The following is a 23,356-nucleotide window of genomic DNA, read 5'->3' as shown; positions in this document are numbered from 1 at the left end:
TGACCGTAGCGTTGCAAGACGCCCGCCTTTCAAGAGCGGTGGTAAGCGTGCCGCCGCCGCCGCTCACCAAGTAAACAGCCAGGGGCAGCGGGAAGACATGCGTTCGCCAGCACCGCACAAGCCGATGCGGCCGCCGGACCGACCGCGGAGCGCTCCGGCTCGGCTGATCATCGCACCGAGGGGGACACACCGCCGTGCCTTGGAGCCCTGATAAGCTGGACCACCGGCCTGACCGAGCCCGGCTGGTGGAGTGCGCGGGAATCCTGCCGCGGCATCCTCGCCCGAGCCAGCGTCACCCGACTGCAGCGGGTCCGAGCAGTGGCGGCCCCGGCGGCAGTGGCGCCGCCTCGCGGCAGAGTCTGCACGCGCACAAACCTCGCGCGAAAAATCGGCTGCCGTGCGCGGCGCGGGGCTTTGCCGCGAGCTGAGGCGTCCGCTTTCTGGGTTATCGACGTCATCGCCATTCATGCAGGATCCATGCGGCGAGCGCGGGCCGTGGGAACGGGCGCGGCGCCGGCCCGCCGCGCGGTGTCGCTCCCGCTGCGGAGCGGGCCTGGCGCTGCAGCGCGACCAGCTGTCGCCGTGTGGTCAGGGGGGCCCGACACCCCGGCACCGGGCCGGAGCACGGCCCACGCGGGACGCCGCCGTTGCGGCGGGTGCCGGATGCTCGCTGTTGGTGTGGAGCACGGACCTTGATGGCCTTGCTTTCCCGCAACAGCCAATTGTCGACCGTGGGTTAGTGCTGAGATTGTCCTCTCAGGATTGTCATGATTTCGTCCTTCCAGGTAGCGTGGCAAGGCCAATCCCTTGGGAAATGCTGGCTGGATACTCACTGGAGGCTTGCGCAATGTCTCACTTGGTTACTAGCGCGCTGCTACAGAGCCCATTGTTCACGGATCTTCTTCGGCCGGGACATTACGAGTGTCACGATTGTCGTAGAAATCTTTGTCATGTCCAATTGGTCAAGGTAAAGTGCCTGGACGATTGGGGTTTTGCCGTGCTGGGATTTATGGACATTTTATTGGGGGTAGGTTGTGTAGCGCACATGTTTTGTAGATCCAGCCATCATGGTCGATTTGATAAAGCCCGAGTTACACACCCGAGTGCCCCACAGAATTACTGCAAGCCCTCACACTTTGCAACGTTCCTTTTGCGTACGGTGTAACCGGGCGGGTTCACAGATCGTGCGAGGGATGACAGCTGCCTATGTTCACACGTAACCTCCTTTGACTGTTCGCCATTGTTGGCGTCTACCACCAAGCGCTCTTTTTTGGGATGGAATGAAGACTTCTGTTTTATAGCCGCCAACCGGCGCACTGGCCCAGATTCTTTCTGCGCGGCTGTTTGTGTTTTTTCTTACACGCCGTGATCATATCTTCCTTCAATCCCTCCAACGTCATAGCTCACTCGAGGGGCGCTTTCTCAGTCGAGTGAGCTTTAACGGACGGCCTGGTATCGCAGGACGCCTCAGACCAGCATGAGACTGGCTGCACCTTCGACGGCCTTGCTTCTTCTTCAAACGCTGTGTTTAGCGGTAATCCTGTGCAAATTGTCAGCATATTAGTACAGTGCACGACCTGTGACACCAGGGCATTACAGGCTTAGGTTAGCGACCGAACCGCACTCCTGCGCACACTTGCGTACGTGCTGACCCGGGGAAAAGCTGACCCGGGCCCTGCTGAAGCTCGCTGGTATGTGGTGGTGGACACGGGAGCTGGCTGACCCGCTGTACAACCAGCTTAGGTGGCTCACAACGGAGTGCCCCCGATGTCCCGACCTGCCCCGACCTGACTTGACTGGCAGCTCGTCCAGCGCCTGGACGGAGCGCCTCTGGTGACCTGACCTGACCTGACCGGCAGCTCGTCCAGCGGCGACAGCTCCCAGACGGAGGACACCCAGAGTGAGCTGGAGTCGCAGCCGGACCCGCAGGCGCGGCCCGGCGCCGTCTGCCGCGTGTGCAGCGGCACCAAGTCCGGCAAACAGCTGCTGCACTGTTCCAAGTGAGTCGCCGGTCTGCGAGGGAGCCGTGCGGTGCCTGAGCTTGACCCGAGCGGCCGCGGGACGTGTGTGTGTGTGTGTATGTGGTGACGCGCCCAGTGCTCCATAGCGACCGGAGGCCGTCCGACCTTGTGTGCTCGCCGCGGCGGAGTTCTGCTCCGTCATGGCGGGAGCCGCGTGGAGCCGTGGGAGAAGCGGTCATATCTCTGTCAATCTGTCCCCAGATCTGGATCTGGGGACAGATTGGCGCGAGATCTCGTCGGCGAGCGTCGTGCCGATCCGTGCCGATCCGTGCCGATGACCGGCCGAGGTTCGCGCTAAACGAGCCGACGGGTCCCGTGATTATCATCGGAGATATACGGCGTAAGCCGTGCGTCTCATTTGTTCGCCTGTGGCCGGATTGCGATCGATTTCCCACCATCTTTTAAAGTCGAGCGCCGTCTGTTCAAAGACAAAATACCCACGGCGGCATCCGCAGGGCTAATTTCTGTCGATCATTGCACTGGTGTCACGTCAGCACCACCCACCTTCCTGCGAGGGGCTCGGATGGCGCAAGACCACTTGCGGAAGCCGCGGCCCAAACGCGTTCATGCGTAATAATGGTGGAACTGTGTGCCGTGGCGAAACAGCTAGCGGCCCGGGGCTGATGATCGGAGCTGGTTGGCGTTCATTCAGCTCTCGCGCTCGCACACGCTGTAAGCAGTCACTGGCGTCACACCGTTTCTGTAGGCGTTGCCCGTGGGACGGGTGCCGTTGTAGCGCTAGGGACGGGCGGCGGCCTCTGACTGCCCACCAGGTGTACCCGAGCGGCCGGTGCTGACCGCTGTGCCTGCGCTCCCCAGGTGCGACTCGTCCGGACACCCGCAGTGTCTGGAGCTGTCCACGGAGATGGTGGCTCGGCTGAGAGCCTACCCCTGGCAGTGCATGGACTGCAAGACGTGCATGACCTGCGGATCGGCCGACGACGAGGACAAGATGATCTTCTGCGACTTCTGCGACAGAGGGTGAGCGAGCGCCGGCGGCGGGCAGCGCTGACTGATGCAGACAGGGGTCAGCGGGCACGCAGACGGGAGGAGACGCGGCTGGTTGGATGGAACGGATGGTGTCCTGGCCGCATGTATGGTACAGTCTCATTTCGTGGTCCGGGAACAAATGATACGGGACAAACTCGGGCGGAACCACACCCGACAGCTATGCCAGCTTGCCCGAGATTGGGCCGGTCAGTGTGCGCCGGCCTGTGCCGCGGCGGCCGGAGCCGTGCTGACGGCGGTGCTCCACGCCGGGCAGGTACCACATCTACTGCGTGGGCCTGCGGCGGGTGCCGACCGGCCGGTGGCACTGCGTGGAGTGCGCGCGCTGCCAGACGTGCGGCACCACGGACCCCACTGGCGGTCTGGAGCAGCCGGAGCTCAACCGGGCGCCCGAGTGGGCCCACCAGGTGAGACTTGTGCGGAGTTGCGCGCGCCTCCAGCTGTGCTGATGGGCAGATCCGTGGGCCCGTCATGTAAGACTCGCGGGATTAGGCGGGGGGGGGGGGGGGGGAGGTCTGGGCTCACCAGGTGCCGAAGGTGTGGGAGTTCGTACCCCGGTCAGGTACGGGAAATGAGGAGGGGAGAGGGGATAGGGGGATTGCGCGTCAGGACACGTCCGGTTCGGCACCGTAGAAGCCTGTAGGCACACTAATGGGGGGGGGGGGGGGGGGGGGAGGGGGAAGCGGGTCTGTGCGTCCCTCAAGAATGGCTGATTGGAGGAAGGAGCTGTAACCAGCAGGTGCGGCGGGCGTCTGTTGACCCGCCCGCTATGGTACGGCAGAAGTGAGGAGAGGGAGGGAGCGGGAGCGGCAGCGCAGCGTTGGGTCGGCCAGTCGGACACGACACGTGTGAACACCGTGCGTCAGCGATGCTGAGGGAGCATTGCAGCGTCATCAAGTGGTGGTGACACCAGAAATGACAAATATATCAGATCATCTTCCCGCGGCGTTTGGCCTCCGCCCATTGTATGCTATGCTGGCGCAATCTGATGGGTTTGACAAGCGCTTCTCCTTTTTTGTGGTTTAAGAAAAACTGCAGGAACGCCACTTTTGTGGATTAAGTCATCTGATACTACGAACTTGTTTGTTGAATTTCATTAGTAAGGAGCGTATAAAAACCAAATAAAAATCGTAAGGGCTGTCGACCAAGCAGGCAGTGTCAGAAGCAGAACAACGGTACACGGTAACCGCGCGAGGAATTCTCACTGAGCACAAAGATCATTGCTGCGTAGGTCTGTAACCGCTTCTTCAAGTAAGACGCATTAGCCCACCGTGCGGTGTGCCGTCGCACTGTGCCCCAGGTCCGCCTCTTGCGGTGAGGTAAGTGGACCGGGGGAGGGTGGCGCCGTCTCGGAGGAAACCCCTCTCCATCAACAGCTGAGCTGGGCTTGTGGAGGCTGGGTCGTGCCAGTTGTGAGCCGAACCAGCAGGGGGGGGGGGGGGGGGGGGTAGTATCCGGCCCCTCGCGGCGGCGCGCCCGACGCGGTGCTCCGTGTACCGCCCGTGACGGAGGCCCCAGGGCCGCCGGCGGATGGCGGGACCGAGCGGCGCCCGCGGGGGTCCAGCCGCGTCCCCGGCAGCCGGACAGCGCGCCCCAGCGGCGTGACCGGGCGCCGCCGCGCAGGAGAAGCGCCTCGCTCGCTCGCCGGCAGTCGGAGCGGTCGCCAGTGTGGCGGCCGAGCGGGCCGTGCCGCGCCCGTCACACTGGTCACGAGCTGCTCCGGTCCGACAGTCGACCGCTCAGCGGTGCAGCAGGCCGGTGGCCGGCCTCGTCACCAGATGGACGGACCGCGTGATGTCACCCGGCGGATCAGACCGGAACGCGACTCGGAAACGTGACGTGTTGTGGAACTGGCCGCCGTTTGTCGGCTATGGGGGCGGCTCTCTGGGCGTCGTTTCGTTTGCCGGTGACGCGTTTGCCAGCACAGTGTGGGCTGTCCTGGCAGCGAGTATGTGACGAGATGGCAGTCATAGCTAGACGGCGGTCTGGCCGTGCCAGCCACCCACGTCGCCATTTTTGGCTTCCGCGCTTGCGTTTCTCTTCTTGCAATGTCCTTGAAGTCCGGACTGTCTTGCGAGGAGCAACCTTGAAAAACTGCTTCTGCATGTTCTCCGGCCGCCCCAGATGTGACTGGCGTGCCCGCAGGTGTCATATTCACCTCGTGACGACACGGCCGGGGCGCTTCGTCCCTATCTATCTGGTGCATCAGTCTCGGACACGTGGGTGATGCTGTGTTCTTGTCATGTCCTGGCCTCGACGGGTTGGGCCCAGCGGGCTGGGGCGGGGCCAAGTCGACCGATCAACCGGGTGTTCGGCTATCGAATAACGGCCTCACTAAGTGCAGCTGGAAGGTATGGACTTTAACGCGGCGACGTTCAAGGCAGCCCGGCGGCCACACACCCGCGGAAGGGCTCAGACAAGCATCAGTGTGGCGGTAACCTTCGTCAGGGGATCAAACCGCTGTTCGCCGGTCGAAAGGCCGATTAAAAACACTCAATAATCATAAATTCCGTGAAAGGAGGAGCTGAATGCATAAAACGCAACTTACGTTGTGGTGACTGATGGGCGTAATGCATGAGCTCTTGAAGACGGCATGATATATTGTTTGCCGCCTGGACTCTTGGAGACGGCATGGTAGATTGTTTGCCGCCTGGACTCTTGAAGACGGCACGATAGATTGTTTGCCGCCTCGACTCTTGGAGACGGCGCTGCGGACGATCAGCAGCGCCGCTATCCGAACTGGGCCCTGTGACGCGGCGGCGTGTTTCGGCCAAAAACCGCGGCTCTCGCCGTCGCGCCCCGGGGACGGCCCCGGCGGCCCGCGCGGCGCTAATCCCGCTGGCAATGCCATCATCGCCATCAGCGGCTAAGTCGCAGATGCGCCGTGGATTGTTGGCGGTTTGCGGTGTTTTTACGGTCGTCAGTGTCCATGAGTGGCCTTGCCGGCGCCGTCGGTGCGGCGGCAGGTAGAGGGAGCGCCCTGCCTGCTCTGTCGGTCAGCCGGCCGTCGGTGTGGCGGCAAGCAGAGGGGGCGCCCTGCCTGCTCTGTCGGTCAGCCGGCCGTCGGTGTGGCAGCAGGCTGAGGGAGCGCCCTGCCTGCTCTGTCGGCCAGCCAGCCGTCGGTGTGGCGGGAGGCTGAGGGAGCGCCCTGCCTGCTCCGTCGGTCAGCCGGCCGTCGGTGTGGCGGCAGGCTGAGGGAGCGCCCTGCCTGCTCTGTCGGCCAGCCGGCCGTCGGTGTGGCGGCAGGCAGAGGGAGCGCCCTGCCTGCTCCGTCGGTCAGCCGTCCGTCATCGGGAGGCTGCACTCTGCTGGCCGCTGTACCCGTCCGCCGGGCCGGGTCTCTGCAGTCGGGCCCGGCGGGTCTGCAGCCGGGACCCGTCAAATATGGTCTCTGGTCCAGTCATCCGTACCGTGGGCCCAGAAGACGCCGACGTTGTCCTCTGGCCTAGGCTGCCCGGTCCAGCTCGACTTGCCCCGCATTTCAGTTAAATCTCTTCGTCGCCCTAGTAATTGTTTTTTTTTTCGGCCAGTTCAGCGTAGCGTGAGTCTTCTCAAATGTAATGCGAGCGTGGTCTTCTTTCGTGTGGCCCGCTGTAGTCCTGCCGAACCTCTGTCCTGCTGGCGTCGCCCGGCCGCTTCCAGCGCCGCCGGCCGGGCGCTCTGCCCGTGTACCGGGCGTGTGTGCTGACCGTGGGACGCGCCTGGAGTGACGGTGGCGGCAGGAGATGAGCTCCGTCAGGCCTCGGGAGCGCGCCGGGATAACATCTCGTAACACGCCAGCTGCATTGGCCACCGCGGTCTTCAGCCGAGGGAGGCGCCCGACCGTCTGGGCAGCGGTGCGAAAACGCCAGCACAGGCCACCGCTACCTCCCAACGGCGCGCTGGGCGATTGGAAGTGGTCCTGGCTGTGGTCACGCCGCGCGTTGGCCAGCAGCGGCGGGGAAGCGGCCGGGCCGGTGGCCACTCTGTTCCTGAGCCGGCGGCCGGGGCGGCTCGATGCGCCCCACGCGCCGGTCGCGGCACCGCTGCGGCGGGTCAGTTCGTTAAGCTGCCGGGCACGGCATGCGCGTCACGGTCCAACGCGCCGGCCCACGTGCTGACGGCCTGTGGGGTAACGCGTGCCCTCGGCGGCGGGCGCACCAGATCGGGTGATGGGCGCCGGCTCAGCGGAGGCCGCCGGGGCCGAACACAGCTACTGCAAAAGGCCGAGCGGGGCCTGCGCGCCGCCGTCACGCTCCATCAGAGGGCTTATTCAAAGCGGCGCCCGGTGCCTCGTCATCGAAGAGAAGCCCGGTGTATGCGACGACTTTCAGTGCATGCTTCTGAGCATAACGGCACGTCGTCGTCGTTGCGTCAAATCGCTTTGAAGTTTGGAGCCCTTCCAGCAGGTGGCCTCTGGCTTACAGGCTTCTGCTGAAGTGGGGTTGCTTGCAACAGTACCGAATGCGGTGGCACATTTCTGCATCTAACGGTGCATGCGGCTTAATTGGGACGATTTTGTAACTCGCTGCTTTCAGCGGTGGGTAAACACGGCAGCGGAGGGGCGATCTCGATCTATGGGCAGCATTGTTTCAAAATCGCGGAAAGGCAGTGCCGCTGCACTTGCTTGCAGTACTGGTTTCACTTTCCCCCGGAGATTTGGAGGCCCTGTGTTCTTCGAGCACCTCAGAGACAGGCGGGATAATGTCGTCATGTCCACGACATCCTACGGATTCATGTAGGTGTCATTGTAGGCTGTCGTGAGCTTCATTCGCACTGGGTTGAACGGCGTGCGACTGCACCCCACGCTGTTTTTTCACTTGCTTAGTGGACTGAATGGCAGACCCAAGGCTATAGGCAGATTCAACGACTAGGTTTTAGTTATGTACGAAGAAAGCTCCGACGCTCCCGATATATGCGATGAATTTGTTATTGGCCGATTCTCGCTCTTCATGCCGTAATGCCTCCGCGAAGTTTTGGTCTAAAATGCGCTCGGTGGGAGACGGGCGCGCGACATGCCTATTGTAAAATCCGCCATTTCATTACATTATTATTCATTTGTTACGGCGGAGTGAGTACTTGTTATAATGACAACTTACCTTCGTGAGCACCATTTGCAGCCCATTCTGGAAAAAATCGGTGAACTTTCGTGAAGTGAACCTTCGGATGTCATGTATTCCTCTGAGTGATCCCGCTGAGGCATAATTGCTGTTACATAGAAAGGGTGTGATGTGGAAAACTTATGAATTACTAATGTAGCTGTTGCGTCATACGTAGCCGGGTTCTTTGCACGTGTCCGCGGATGGCGGCATGAGTCACAGGCATGGCGCAATTCTTAGGCTGTTGGTCGCGGGACGAGACGTAGGGGAGGGCATGGTCGACATGTATTTGCATGTCGTTTGATTCGGTGTTGTCTGTGCTCCGTGGTTCGAAAGGTGAAGTCGCTGGCGGCATCGAGTAATGCACAGGCGTTCGTGGCTGGACTCGTCATTGTTCCTTTGCCCAGGTCATCAGTGATGGCATCGATTAAAAATGTGACATCGGCAAGGGTATTTGTTGTCAAGTGCTACAATGTCTGTGTGACGTCACCGGAAAATCTTTGTTGCGTCGGAGTGGCGTGAGCTGAGGCTCGAATAGTTCCCCGACATTAAATGGTCATTCTCGGCAGCTGATGGTGTTCCCCAGTCCCGATCCTGGGCCATTGCTCCTCACTGTAACCTACCATCGTGACAGTGAGACAAGTTCTCTCATCGGATGTACGTACCGTTGGCGCTGAGTATGAATTACTGCTCCGTTATTGCTCGGAATTCACCGCTGTTGTAGTGTTTTTATTGCTAACTTTATTTATGTCACACGGCCGAGTGCGTGTCGTACTGAGATGCCCGCTGTGCGTGCTCTGGAGCCGGGTGTACAGCTGACTGCAGCTGTGTACCAGTGGGCTGCGGGCGCCGCCGCGCCACGAGATTGGCCTCGGTCGCACTCTCTTCCGTGAAAGGATTGCCGTGTGTCTGGATGGGTTATCCCGGGGATTTAGCGATGAATCGACCGACTCCTCCCCCGGGGGTGCCTGACCACGAAGCTCGGGCGCGCACGCTGAACTCATTGGAGCGGCGCGTCCGGCGCGGCCGGGTGGCGTCCGCCGGGGCGATGGTGGTGCGGTCGACCCGCGGCGGAGTGGCGCGACCTTTCACCGGCCGGCGGCGGCGGTCCGGCCGGGCCTCCTCCGCCCGACGGGTGCGGCCCGTCCCACCACCCGTGTGGGCCGCGCCATGCGGGGGGCGTCGCGAGGGAGAGGGATTTCGCCAATCTGTTCCTCTGATTGTCATTCAGTTCGCGGCTAGTTAATCGCGGTGGTGGGCCTCCGGGCCTGGCGGCGAGTGTGGTCGCTGTGTGGACCTGCCGCCACCGCCCTGGCCGGGGATCACGCGCACGGATTGCCGGGGACGACGGGTGGGGCGCAGATGGGGAGGGAAGGGGCACGCGAGAAAAGGTCTGCCTGAAACGGACCGGCTCAGGGCTCCGTCTGGTGCAAGGGCTGCGTCAGCGGGTCAGCCACGGCCGAGGACCGTGGATCAGATGCCTTGCCTCGTGGCGCTGAATGAATCCCCATGGGTTGACGCACCCTTAAACCCCATCGCGTACGTGACGGACGAACGGCGCCTGATGCAACCACTTGATGTCGTCGCGAGGCGGGGAAAGGCAGGTCCGCTTTTGCCCGCAGCAGCGGCCGTCTCCTGCCACTTCTCTTTTAAATCATTTCAGGCTGCGGAGACACGCCATCCGGACGCTGTGTAGATGAACACCGTCCCGAATATGGCACGGGCGCGCTGCGAGCCGCCTGGCCGACCCTGGCTGAGGCCGGGCGTGCAGACCGCGACCCGGCCGCGGCGCCGACCGCGCGAGACCCGGCCGTAACGGTGGTGCTCCGCCTGTTTCAGTATCGACGGCGGGCGGACGGGGTCAAAGTTTACACCACCACCTTGTGCATTCCATGTGACAGGTAGGTCACGGGGCTGGGCCCGTGCTGAGTGGCTGGCTGTAAAGTCTTCGTTCTGTGTCAACACTTGCCTCGTTTATAACACCCTTATCCTTATATCGGCCTTTTTGTTTGCCTATGCATCATGTGTTGTGTACCCTGCTGTCTGTCCATTGAAGCATGTGTGTTCCATGATCCCTCCATAGTGATGTTTTCATTCATGTCGCCTTCACCAGTGTGTGCCCACTATTACCCTGCGCGGTCGCTCCGCTCCTTGCATGCCCGGCTTTACGATCCTATTGATTTAGCGCCGCGCCGCTGCATCTCGCCGCCCATCTCTCAGTCTCTGGCCGCGCCCGCCGCGCCATCTGTCGGCTCTATCGGCCGCCGGCGTGGCTGGAGCGGCGGCGGCGCCTCGCCAGCCGCGGCCCGCCGCTGCCGGTCGCGTCACACGTCGGCACACGGCAGCTCCGCGCGGTTTGTCGCCTTCGGCTGTTTTGCTGACCCAGTTGGCCGCGGCCGCCGCTTGCCGCCATCGAGCACTCGCCGCCCAGCCAGCGTGTGTCGCCCAGACCGGTGGCGGTGGCCCTCTGCCGCCGCTCGCCGGAAAGGACCGCCGCTGCCGCCGCGGGGCAAATGACAGCTGTCATGGCGCGCGGCGAAGGCAGTGCCGGGCGCCGAGCGAGCGCGGTGGCATAGACTGTCGCGGCCACCGAGCGAGCGCGGTGGCCCAGACTGTCGCGGCCACCGAGCGAGCGCGGCGGCCTGGACTGTCGCAGCCACCGAGCGAGCGCAGCGGCCTGGACTGTCGCAGCCACCGAGCGAGCGCGGCGGCCGTGGTGGTGGCGGGACTACCACAGCAGCTCGGTCACTCGCTGGCCGGCGTGTTGACGGCGCAAACACCGTCTGAAACGAGCTGCTGACGACACGCCGTGGCGCAAGCAAACAACAATGGGACGGTACACAACGGAGTCGATACGATTGGTGGTAGGCGGCGCCCGCCGCCCTTCAGCGGAGTGGCTGTGTACAGATGTGCTAACAGCTGCGATAAACGGTAGCCCGATCACCATTCTGTTGGCAGCGGGTGACACGACTTGGCTTAGAGACCAGAGAGGCTGATGCTAGATTGTTGTGGCAGATTTTTGATGGATCATCGCCTTGGCTGCTGTGCTAGTTTGCAGCGCCAATCACCTGAACTGCATCGCTGCAAGTAATCCGGCAGCGTTTTGTAATATTTGGAGGCGGTTGCTGCGACGGTGTTCAGAAGCTATGAACATCTGGTGAACCAATGACAATAACTTACACCTGTTAGGAGGTTGTTGCGATTTTCAGTGCGGCGTTCCACATTTCGCTGCGATGAACCGGCTGGCTACGCCGCGGCTGAATCTAATATGGACATAAGTATGCACAGATACAGGCCGTAAGCCCGGGCCGAATGGCGATAGGCTGTGTACGGGGCGCTGAGTGCCGGCCCCAGCGGAGCTGAGTACCCTGCATGACCGGCGACGCCGCCCCGGCTTCAGTGACGCTCGCTGCCGACGGGGTCTGCCGCCGCCGGTCCCCGACGTCTGGTGCGACGGCCGTGCCGCGTCCACGGGGTGACGAGCCAGAGAGCTGCGGACGGACGGCGGCCGAACCCGCTCCTGGCGGCGGCGGGGCCCCTGGCTGCGCCCACCCCTCTCGGGGGCCTCCTCGGCGGGCTCCGGCCGGCCTCACGCCGACCACACGCCCCCAGCCCCGGCGCAGTTCCGTTCCCCCTGCCGGCGGCGTTACTGGGGCGTGCTGGCGCGGCGGATGGCGCCATTTGACGGATCGGGCTGGAAAGTCCGAACCGGAGGATCAAGACTGAACGCTGCGGCGTGAGCGAGGCTGACTCTGCCGCCCACGCTGCTGACAGCGGGTTGGAGGATCCGCTACCCCCCCCCCCCCCCCCTCCTCCCCCGTGACGTGTTGGATGAGGCCCCTGCGTCTGTACGCTGAGGCGCCGTCGCGTGCAGGATGACTGCTTGCACGGTGCGCCGCCCTGCCCTGGATGGTTGGCGCGATCTGCTCCGACCCCTGGCGCAGTCTCGTCCGTCTTTCCCTGCGTACGGGCTTGCGGCGGCTTCTCCATGGGGCGGACAGCCCGGCGTTGCCTTCACGAGTCCCGGCGGAGCGCCCTTACGGCGTGGCAGGCCTCGGCTGTCGGCCGCGGCTCGGCACCAGCCGGGGCTCCACGTCCCGGCCCTCCCTGCCGTGGCCTTGGTCGTCTCTCAGAGCGCTCGTCGCTTCAGCCGCATTCTTCTGCACCGCGGCTGCCGGGGGAGGCGATTTTTGTGGGCTGGTGCAGGGATGCCAGCAGGCTGGGCTGCGAGCGGCCGGTGGGGCGCGCCTCCCTGTCTGACACGCGGCCGACGGACGGGGGCGGGGGCGGCGGCGAGCGTAGCGTGTGGGGCGGCTGTCAGCCGGCCTGCTCCGCTCCGGCACCGACATCAGCCGCGTGATTTATGAGGATGTCGTCTGGGATATTGCTGTTCTGTGCAGCATTGGTCATATTGTGGTGACGTGTGTAGGCTGTAGGGACGTCGGTTCCTGGACACGTGTTAGACGCTGCGAAGTATCGTGTTTATGACTGCAAAGCGTAACTGATTCATGGTCATCCTGCCAGCGATGCGTCCGTGGCGTTCCGTTGGCAGCCCAGACAGTGGATTCGAGCACTGCTGGCTGCGGCGGATCGCCGCCAGCAGTCTGACATGTTGACTGGATGTCATGTTTGGATGTCATGGATGACTGGATGGCCCGTCTGGATGTCATGTTTGACTGTCTTTGGTGTCTCGCGCTGGGCTCACGTGGGGTCTGGATACTGGATCCCATGCTGCTGTGTCCTATACTATATCCCATGCTGGATACTTGTCTCACCACCCACCAGCCGCCACGTGCCAGTAAGCAGCGGTTGAGAAGTGTAAGCAGACTTGTGTTGAGCGTTGGGTTCAGTCGAAATATCTGCGCTTGATTCCGGCGCAGGGTGCGTTCCGTGGACCCGGTTTCCTCGAGGGTTGGCGACGCTTATGGGACAAGCCAGTACATGCGTCGATGAATGGTCCCCAGACGACCTTCACACGGCGCCCAGCCGCAGCTCTCTGATCCACGGTCGCCGCCGGGGAGCTGGCGGTGCGACCCTGGCGGTCGGCGGCCGCCCTCTGACGGCTGGCCGGGCGCCGGGGGCGCGCGTGCCCGGCTGCAGTATCGCTCCGGGTCGGGTCGGGTCGGGGCGGTGAGCGGGCCGCCGTCGATCGGGTCAGCAGGTCGCCGGGCCGGGCGCCCCCTCACGATTGAGCCGTGGGCGGCCGGTGGCGACATCTGGCGGACAAGGGCCTCCCCGGCCGAGGAGGACCCCTCTTGGCGCCGGGCCGCGGACATCACAGCGTCGAGGCGTGGCGGAGTAATCCTCCGAGGATTCGGGGCGGCGCGGCCGGAAGGGGTTGGGCTGAAAAGGTGACCTCGTTTCAAGCTGACTCGGAACGGGTGCCCCCACCTATCTGTTCATCAAGAACTTGGTCTGCATTACCTGCAAGCATTCATGGAGACCATGCAGATTTGGATTGTGGTTTTGGTTTTTGCAAGATCTGATGCAAGCATATCTTGACTTTCCCTTCTTTCAACAACAACATCAATCTCAGTTCATCGCAATGGCGTGCATGCCAGGTGGAGCTTATTCTGAACATTTTTGCTTAGTTCGTGCTCCAAGTTGACCCCGGTTGTACTCTCGTGAGGCGACTTTCGTGGAGGCCGAGAGATAACGTGATCGTAGAGGCTGACTTTCCTGGTGCGTTACGTGACTCACCGCGATATTTGTGTTTCCGAAGTAATATTTTCCTTCTGGAGCGCGCTTACGGGTGGCTGCGTGACTTGAGGCCTCGCCTCGGACGTGCGTTTTTTGCTGGCTGACCTCTGACACCCCCCGGCGGCAGCTGGCGCTCGCTTCCGACCGACACCGGACGAGCGGCGGTAGACTTGTCGGTCCGGCGTGCCGCTCGGCTTGTTTGTACCGCTGTCAGACGGAGAAGAATCTCGACGGCCCTGCGTGGGGCCGCTCCGGGCGTCCCGGCCCGCCTGGACCGCCGCGGCGGCTCCAGGCGCCAGCTGCCGACGGGCGCCGGGCCCCTGCCGCCGCCTGCGCAGCGGTCAGGAACGCGGGACGATGCACGCGAACCTTGAAATGTTCGGGACCGTACCGGTGCTGGTTGTAGGCAGGCTTCCGGCAAATCGCGAGACATCATGTGCATCATCATATGCTGGACTGGCTTCGTCAGTCTTCGGTTCAGTTGATTGTCGTTCATTTCGTTAAGCTGGTTAAGTTCATTTCGTTACCAACCGCCAGGCACGCGTGAAACGCCAGGACGAGACACTCGCTGACATGACTCCCGGTGTAGACCGCAAACCTGGATGCTGCGGCGACCTATCGAGCCTGCGCCGGTGTCAGGCTGAATGCGCCGGTCCTGCTGTCAGCCTCGGTGACGGTCGGCCGAGCCGTCGCCGCCCGCGCTGGCCCCTGACCTACTGTCGGCCGCTGGTGCCGCCGGTGCTCCGGAGAAAGGCGCCCGTGCTGCCGTCCTTCCGACCCGCTCCCACCGACCCCCCGACGCTGCTCTGCGGACTCCGGAGATTAAGTGGCCCAGCCGCGCGCTGTTTTGTCGGAGTGGGCCGGGTGCGTGGTGGTCCCAAAATGCATTAGTGGTGCGTGACGGAAATTTGTTTTCATTGTGCTGATGTCGAGCCACTTAGGCAACCGCACTGGTGCACGCAAAATGCGCCCATATGCGTTTGTCTCGATGCGGCCCATTGTGTAACGAAGGCACCATTCATTATGACGTGACGTCTAGTGTTGCGTCCACAAATTGGCGTGTAACCGGGGGAGATGTGACGTATTGGCGGGGCTTCGGACCGCGTCCAATGTCGAGCGTTTCGGGAACCTTGAGTGCAGACCACTGACGTCATGTACCTCAAGGCGATGCGCCAGACGAGATCACAGCGGGCAAGGTCGACTGGCTGTGGTTAACGTCAGCTTCTGACGGGGCGGCCACAGTTTCGTGTTTGGTGCTGGGGCCGAACAGCCCGCACCTGGCGTCGACCCCAAACGCTCGCGATGATGGTTGGTCTCTCACGGGTGCTGCTGGTTTCGCTGGGCTTGTGCATCATGCGGGGCCACTGACATAAAACGAGAGCCGGACTTGAAAGCTTATTACCGTGCTTAAGCCGTGCTTAAGCTCTCGGCATCATAATTGGAAGTATGTTTACTTCTTGGCGCGACTTCATAATCGCAATTAAGTGGCGACTGTCGTCTGGACTCACGAGTGCAATCCATATTGCAGCTCTGTGCGGTGTTTATTGGGAATAATCGTGATGAAATTTGGTGTTCTTCACTTTATGGTTAAATGCCATTTCATTTGATTGGAATGTTTTACTGGGGGATTGTTTCTCTTTGTATTGTGTGAAGATAAACTTATGCCTCAGTTTTCTGTCCGCCAAGCATTATGGTATGGATATCGCCGTCGGCTCCACTTGGTAGCATCTGTTCCTCGACGGGCGTGGCGATATTTCGTATTGGAGGCACCATTCAGCGGCGAAAAGCCGAGCTGATATCAAATGAATGTTTCGTGGTGCTGACGGCGCAATTCGATCGCTGTAAACGTGGTCTCACGACTGGCTGCTTCGACATCAATACGATTTAGTAACGCACTAGATTGAGGGGTCCGGTGCGATTCAACTCGATATGACTTGAATTACTTTTGTTTTCTCTAATCACGCGTTTTTTTGTTGGGGCGTAAGGTTTCACTCGCTTCTGACGTATTGTTATCGAACGCGTATCTTTTGGCCTGATCGACCCTTCACCTGTTGCCACTGTCCGTACGTGGCTGTGTTGCGTACCGTAGCCGCCACCCCGCCGCGATCTCGCCGATCTCGCGTTATCTCCGACGTCACGGCGCGCCGGCGTGGGCTCGCGCCGCCGGCCGGCGCGGCGGCGCGATGTCGACGCCCTGCCCGCGTGTCGACAGCAGCCAGTCACCGCCCGTGGCGGCTGGCGGAGGCCCGGCCTCTCGGGAGCGCCCGCCGGGAGCGCCCCTCGGCCGATTAGGCTCGAACCGACGCCGGGTCCTCTCGCTGGCGACGGAAGGACTCAAGGACTGTGTGGCCTGTGTGCCGGCGCTGACCCGGGTGCAGGCGGTGCACGGGCGCCGCGCCCCCGACTCGGCGCGCTGTGGGAGACCGCCAGCGAGACGCTTTGTGGCGGTCCCCGCGTGCAGCGCCGCCTCCCGTTTGTTCGAGTCCAATAAATTGTCTGGCCGTCGGAACTAATGCTGATTGGTGGGGCTCGGCATCCCAGCGCCGCGTTTCTGTTATCCAAGGTCCGCCTTCAGTCCGGGCTGTGTTCTGATTGATGCGCGCTCGGTTGGTGCTCTCATGGGAAATGTTCTCTGGCCTGTGGGCTCGGGCGAGCCTCAGACCCTCCGGCAAGTCCAGCCAGCGGATTCGACCGCACCTTGAGCCCGGCACTGCGGTCTTGACGCCGCTCCGACCGTCTCCCGGTCCGGAAGCCGTCGTCCTCGGGGCGCTCGCGGCGGCGTCATCGGACAGGCACTTCCGCCGGGGCGCCGGCGGCGCGGGCCCACGCACGACGCACCTCTTAAATATGCATCATGCTGCGCGATTCCGCGCGGCGGTGCGACCTCCGGGGGTGGCGCCGCGCTGAAGGCCGGGTCGCCGTGGCGCGACCTTCGCCGCCACACCCGGCAGCCACGGCGCGGGGCAGGGGTCGCCCGCCGCCGCCGCCGGATCGGAGACGCGCTGGGGCGCGGGAAGGAGAGGAGCGGCCGTTGTGGTCGGGTACCCCCGACCGCGCTATTCAGCGTAGCGATGAGTGGCGACTGGCTGTTGTTCAGTGCGTTGGCATTCGACATGATGAGCTTGTGACGCAAACGGGGCTATAAAACATTGTTCTGCATTTCCTCTGGCCGTAATACTGCTAATGAGACTGGTTTTTGTAACACGTCGAAGGGCTACCTCTGCGTGCTCGAGGAGAATAGACTAGTTACTTAGCTCACCTATGCATTGGTAGCTTGGTCGGCGTGTTCAAATATTTTGTGTAGACCAGTAAGCACTAGACATATTATTAGTGGTGCATTACTGATCGAGCATCTGCATGGTTTTCCGTTACTGATTTCGTTAGCCTCGTACTCGTTGCATCTGTCCGTTCCAGGCCTGATGATCCGAACCGGATCAGCTGGCGTCCAATTCCGGTAGCTGGTCTGTCTGGGGCAGTCTACTGTATGTTACACCGAAATCCGGTTATCTGGAATTCGGTTCTGCAGTCTGATATGACTCCCTCCCTGTGTGACCGACAGCTGACTGACGCAAGCGTTGTCATGGTGAACGCTGGTGTGTTTATGTTTGATTCCAAGCTCAAAACAAGCATTCTTATGTTTCTGTCGACGAAAGTGTCGAGGCGAAGACGTACCGCGGTGCTACGAAGATGTGTCTACCGTCTGTGAAAAACGGCTTATTCTGATGACCCACCTACGCTGAGTGGGATCTTAAAGACCGATGTATACTGACGGTCGTCCGCCAGCCACTTAACGAACAGCAGAGTTTTTGTCCGCGTCTCTGAAACATGCGCGACCGTGGTTTATTTTCGAAGTCTTCATCCGGGTTTTTTTCGCCGTACGCCCCATTTCGGTGAGGTCAAAGCATACCACCACGGCGTTTCGCGGAAGCGGTGCAGTTTCGAACTGTGCCAATATGTAGTTCAAGGCAGTATCGGCGCCGGCGAGCCCCGGCGGCGCGTGATGCGATCTCGGCCCCGATCTAATCAGCCCCTAACGAGTCCTGTTGCATCGGACCCGGCGGCTGGGCCTCCTCGCTCGTCCCCGGCTTGTCGCCGTGACCCGCGGCCGTGACCGTGGGAAGGGGCGCTGCCGCCGGACGGGTCGTCCGTCCCCAGGTCATCTCACCGTCTCCGCGTGTTCTGGGAGGAGGCTGGGGAGGGGGAGGGGGGTTACCACCCACGCTGCCGGCCCACGTCCACCTCATACGTCTGTGTTGTAGGCTGACGGTGTCCACGTGTGCGGACCGCCGGCCACTGACCAGTGTCCACTCGCACTGTCCACCGGGGTGTTCTTATCAGCGGTCAGCTTCGACGCCGAATGCGTCCCGCACGGGCAAAATGAGCTGTCGCCTCGCGGGGGCCGATGTGTCGGCTAGTCGACCGTTCCACCCGTAAACCGAAACTGTCAAATGGGCCAACGTGAGCCATTGTAGCGGCGCAAATGTTCACGAACTTGGGTATTGTGTACACCGCTGGGATTATCTGGTTCAGCGACGCCTGGGTCCTCTCTTGACGTGCCGGTCGTTGCGGGTGGCCACGCCCCACGTCGCCGAGTGCGATCCGCGGGCGGCCGCGGAGGCGGCGGTGTCGGCCGACCGGGGAGGGAAGCGGCACTGGAGCGTGGTGGGACCCCGGCGGCGGCGGCCGTTGTGGTATTCGCGATTCGGGGTGTCGTTGACTGCGACCGACCGAGCGCGACCAGGAATGTGGCTGCCAAGTCACGGCCTTCCCTCGTGAACGGAGAGCTCTCAGAGGAGGTGCTGTCAGACGAAGCGGTCGTGATCGTCGGCCATATTAAAATCGAATTAATCACACGGACGAAGCCAGCTGGTATCGCGGCAGGGAAGGTCAGAAGCCGTCCTTGGGATGGCAGAGGAGGCGCTAGTTCGGGCCGACCTGGACCATCAAAAGCACTACGGTGTAACAAACCAAAGCAGGCTACGCACAATACATATTGGATATGAATGTCAGCGGCTCTGCACAGCACGCATCATGGCCTCGCTCTGTGGCACGCACTCTCGACCTTGCCGGTGCCGTCGTCCAGGCGAGGCGCGGCTTAGCGCGGCCGGGTCCGTCCCGTGGCGTCCCGCACACATCGAACATGAACCGTTGCCGCCGCCCGGCGCCTGTCGCCTCGTGCCGGGCGTCAGTCAGGCGCCAGGCGTTCTCGAGCGGCGCGGTCAGACGCGTCGCCGCCCCACCCCGCCCCGCCCGGATGTAATGTATTCATGAAAGTGGTAGTATTTCCTGTTTGTTCGGTCGCGCCGTCCGGCTCTCGTAAAAAGCCACTTTCGGATCTGACCGGGCGCTGGCCGGTTTTTCGGCTGCTATCTGATCGGACCGGCCCGCGGCTCTCATGGGCGGGCATGCGGTCTTCGCCGCCGCCGACGCCCGCCCTGATGACCTGACCTGGCCTGACCTAACTGGCGCCGACCCATCCCAGGCCGGAGCCCGGGCACGTCCCGGCCGCCAGCGGCAGCGCGGCCGCCGCCCTGTTTGATAGGAAGTGACGCGGCGACAGCGTGACGTTGCTCAACTTCCCATCGACGGCGCTGATCGAAATTGCGACACGCCGCGCGCCGCCGGCGCCTCCCGAGACGACCTGTTAGCTTACGCGCCGCCCGGCGATAACAATCCGCCAACGTTACGAGCCGCTGCTTCCGCCCCGGCCGGCGGCGGCTGGTCTGACCCAAATCGGCCGGCCGGCGGCGCGCGCGCGCGACCTTGGCGCGGGGTCGCCGTGACGTCACTGGCCCGAGGCGAGGCTGGCGACGTCACGGTCACGGTGCGTCGGCCGGTGCGACCCCGTCTGTCGGACGCGGACGGTGGCGTATGGTAATGGCCGTGGAGAGGCGGCATCTGGTTATCGCAGACCGGTGGTTGTTTCCTCGCGGGCGGCGAGGCGCTATCTGTTTACGTCCGCCTGGGTGGGCGATCAATTGGAATGTTTTCCTCGTCCGGGGCGGAAAGGTACCTGAAGCCGACTTCGAGGATGTTTGGTGTGTTATAACACGGGCTGTTTGGTGTCATCTGGGCGAGCTGAAACGTTGGTTGTGGGGCTGATTTTTTTCAGCCGTGACCGCGCGACATCGGTGAAGGTTCTTAGACAGGGGCATGCGGACCCCCGGCGTTAAAAAACAGGAGACCAGTGGCGTTGACCCAATATCTCGGTCCCAAAGACACGCTGAACTTCCCTCGCTCGAAGGGGGACCTCCTGCTATGCAAAGCCGACACAAGCCTTCACCTTGCCGCTGTCGTGCGGCGGGGCGGACCTGGCCGGGACTTCTGCAGCAGGCGCAGACAGTTAGCCGGCGAAATTGGTGCACGCCGGCCACGAGTCGATCTCTTGTGACAGTTAATCGGCACGTGAAGGACCTCGTCGTGTGGCAGTCAACCTGCACGTCAAGGACCGTGCCGTGCGACAGCCAACCGGCACATTAAGGACCTCCCTGTGCCGTTTGGCTCAGGGTTCAAGCTGTGCGACTCTAAGCCCGGGGCGACGTCGGCATGGATCAATGTCCAATCTTAAGACGCTGCCGTCTGCGAGCCACCTAATACTGTACAGACCAGAGCTGATTCGGTCTGTTTATCTGCGCTAGGGCACAGATTAACAGACCGTTAATCTGTGCTCCAGCGCGGAGCGCCGTTCGCCTCGTCTGCCGTCCGTGCTGTCGCGTTTTTCCGTGCGCGGTGCGACGGGGCACGCCAGCGGAGACACAGGACTGGTCACGGAGCATTGTTCTCGCCGGTGGTGAGCGGCTCGGACCGCAGCGGATCCGACGCGCCACTTGTGCTGTCACACTTTTTGCGCGCCTTTTACAAAGAGCGCGGCGCGACGCGCTTTTGCACAATGTTCACGGGGCTGAGTGGTCGAGTGTAGCGTGCCAGTGGGGCATTGGTCAAACTACGTGTCTGGGGAACCAGAGGTATGAAGCTCGATTCCCCTCGGTGCCTACGTTTTCTGCCAAGGTGAGCGGCAAGCGACGCCACATAGCCTCAGCCCCCAAGTGCGCCGTAAAGCCACAGTGGTGACAACAAGTCGTAAAGCGCTTGACGTCGCTCAGCTGGCAGGGAGACCGTTCTCGCCGCTGGCGTCACTTTCAGTCTCACTCCCGCCTTGGGACACTCGCCATGCGCTGACAGGCGCTGGTGACGCACCGAGCGGCAGTCCTCAGGCTACAGAGGCTCGTGACGCATTCCGAGCGCCCCCCCTTCACCCAGCGCCAGCGCGCCCAATCCACGTGCTCGAACGATCCGCGGCTATAAATCACAGCGGGCTTTCCCCTGCGCCCGAGGGCTGGGTCGCCACAGCTGGCGAGCTCTCAGTGTCAAAGTCAGCGAGCCAGCCGGCTGGGACGGAAGACACGGCACGCCCGCGGCGCGCGGCGGCGGTGGTGACACGCGGGCGGAGATTACCGCGGCGTGCCGTCCGTGGGACGAGCGCTCGCGAATGAGATCTGCGCGTCCACTTTCGCTGACGTGCTGTCACTCGGTGCAGGCGCACGCGACGATAACCATTTCGGCAAACATCGCGGCCGTTACGTAAGCGCCTGGCACGCGCGCATCGGCGCAGACGGTGACACGCATCGGAGCGTCAATTGCCGTGCGAAGCTCTCATCAGCGGGGTTACACACCCGGAGCGGGGCCGGTAAGCCGCTGGGTACGACCGCGCGGGAGTGTTACACACCTGTTGGGAAGTTCGCAGCTGGCACAGCTGTGCTGTCGGGGGCGTGCTTGGCGCAGCTGTCGGCGCTCACGGCGCGTAGTAAATTCGCAGCCGTTACAACTGATGCACCTGTGCCTGGGTTGTGTCACCTCTCCAGCCTGTCCCGGATCAACTGAGAACATCCGCTTTCGAAACATGCAAAGGTCAGTCACGGGTCTGCATGCTCTGCTGAGGGTGGGAATGGAGTTTATTCCCAGGCGGGACGCATGTTCCCATGCGATCTGAGGGCACGTGACGCCACTGCGGCCCGCCCGCCCCGTGACCCGTGAGCCGCGCCGTGCGTGGCGTCGCCGGGCCGCCTCACGCCGACGCCCGGCCGCCTCGCCCGGCCGCGGCGCCCGCCCGGGGCACCGGGGCGGCGCGGGCCCGTGGCCGGCTCCCAGCGTGTGCGTCCCGTCCGTCAGCACCGCCGTAACCCGACGCCGTGGCGCGCCGTTGCCAAACGCGACGCGACCCGCGTCGCTCGCGGCGCCGTTGCCAAACGGCCGTTTCTTCATCACCACGCGCGGCGGCGGCGGCGGCGGTGGTGGTGGCGGCGGCGGCGCGGGCGCGCGTGCGCGTGCCCCGGCCGCCTTTCACTGTTGCCGGGGGTAATGGGCGCCGCTGTGTGGCGCCCGCCGGCTGGCGGTCGGCGAGCGCCGCGTGACCGGGTCACGGGGCCCGGCGAGCGGACTGAGGCTCCGGGACGGACTGTATCGGTCCGGCTGGGCTGGGGGTCTCCGCTGTGGACTGGGAAGTCGGACGCGTCGCAAGGAATGTTCGGATGCGGCTCCGCAGCTGCTGACTTTCAGTGACTGGTTGCGTTTTGCGGATCAAAGAGCCTTCCGAGAAACGCAGACGCGGCGAGTTGTTATTGCCACGGACACAATAGCGTTCTCAGTGGGATTATTTGAAGAAATCTGTTCTAACGAAGAATGTTCGCTTTTTTATTCCTGCATATCTAATTCATCTGGATTCCAGATTACACGCTCTTGAAACGTTGCTTTTACTAAGCCGTATCAGATTGGAGAGTGAAAGGTCGACATGAGGAATCAGCCCGGTCTTAATGAAAGTAGGAAATAGGGAGATTAAGCGCTCTGAGATTAACGATGTGAAATGCCACCGATCATTTGAAATCTCGTCATGTAAACTCAGCTTGTGATCACGTCCGATACGTTTTAGCTGAGTGGTTAGTGGGACGTTCTTTGTTTCAGGGTGAAGCTCTCTGACCACTTGTCCGCGGCAGGGATTATACTGAAGGGAACGCGGGAGTAGCTCTGTTTAGCCCCAACTCCCAGGCGGACCGCCCGCTAAAGTCACGATGTGTGTTGGGACAATGACGGCCCGATGCGGCTTAAGCGTATGCTCCCGCTTTGGCTTTAATGGAGTGACATGCTTTCGCGCGACAGATTTGCGTGAGCTTACGGTTCGGAGGCGAATAGCTTGAAGACGTCCACGGTCACGCTGTGTCCCAGACGCCTGCACCCAATATTAACTTTGCTCAAGGATCATGCCATCACAATGCAATTGGAATTGAAGGGGTGGGCCCGTGACGCATTGTTCGGGGCACCTTCGACTCTGAATCACTGCTTCGTGACCCGGATGGCTGCGTGCTGGGGCCACATGATGGTGCAGCGCTCACGATCGAGACGAGGCGGGCACGACGGCCGGCAGAGGCTGCCCGGGTCACGCCACCCGGGCCGCGGCGTCACGGGCGGACCGGATCTGCCCCCGAGTCACTGTGCGGCGTCACGGGTGGACCGGATCCATCTCCGAGTCACTCTGTGCGGCGTCACGGACGGACC

The 23,356-nt window shown here is 62.4% G+C and overlaps 1 protein-coding gene across 2 annotated transcripts in view; it reads left to right on the top strand.

Moving 5' to 3' along the window:
• The window catches only part of LOC119091363 (PHD finger protein 10), a 97,462-nt gene that overhangs the window by 4,860 nt on the left and 69,246 nt on the right, over positions 1 to 23,356 (top strand). For both annotated transcript variants that reach the window (XM_037214112.1, XM_037214111.1), the window contains exons 6-9: positions 1,860 to 2,000; positions 2,841 to 3,002; positions 3,286 to 3,436; positions 9,947 to 10,008. In XM_037214112.1, coding sequence (XP_037070007.1) covers positions 1,860 to 2,000; positions 2,841 to 3,002; positions 3,286 to 3,436; positions 9,947 to 10,008 — 516 coding nt within the window. The remainder of the gene's footprint in view (positions 1 to 1,859; positions 2,001 to 2,840; positions 3,003 to 3,285; positions 3,437 to 9,946; positions 10,009 to 23,356) is intronic.

Source organism: Pollicipes pollicipes, unplaced genomic scaffold (assembly GCF_011947565.3).
Source record: "Pollicipes pollicipes isolate AB1234 unplaced genomic scaffold, Ppol_2.1 Scaffold_3447;HRSCAF=4054_pilon_pilon_pilon, whole genome shotgun sequence".
In the NCBI taxonomy this organism is placed as follows: Eukaryota; Metazoa; Arthropoda; class Thecostraca; order Pollicipedomorpha; family Pollicipedidae; genus Pollicipes; species Pollicipes pollicipes.
The sequence above is the reverse complement of the archived record's forward strand: the minus strand, read 5'-3'. Positions and strand labels throughout refer to the sequence as shown.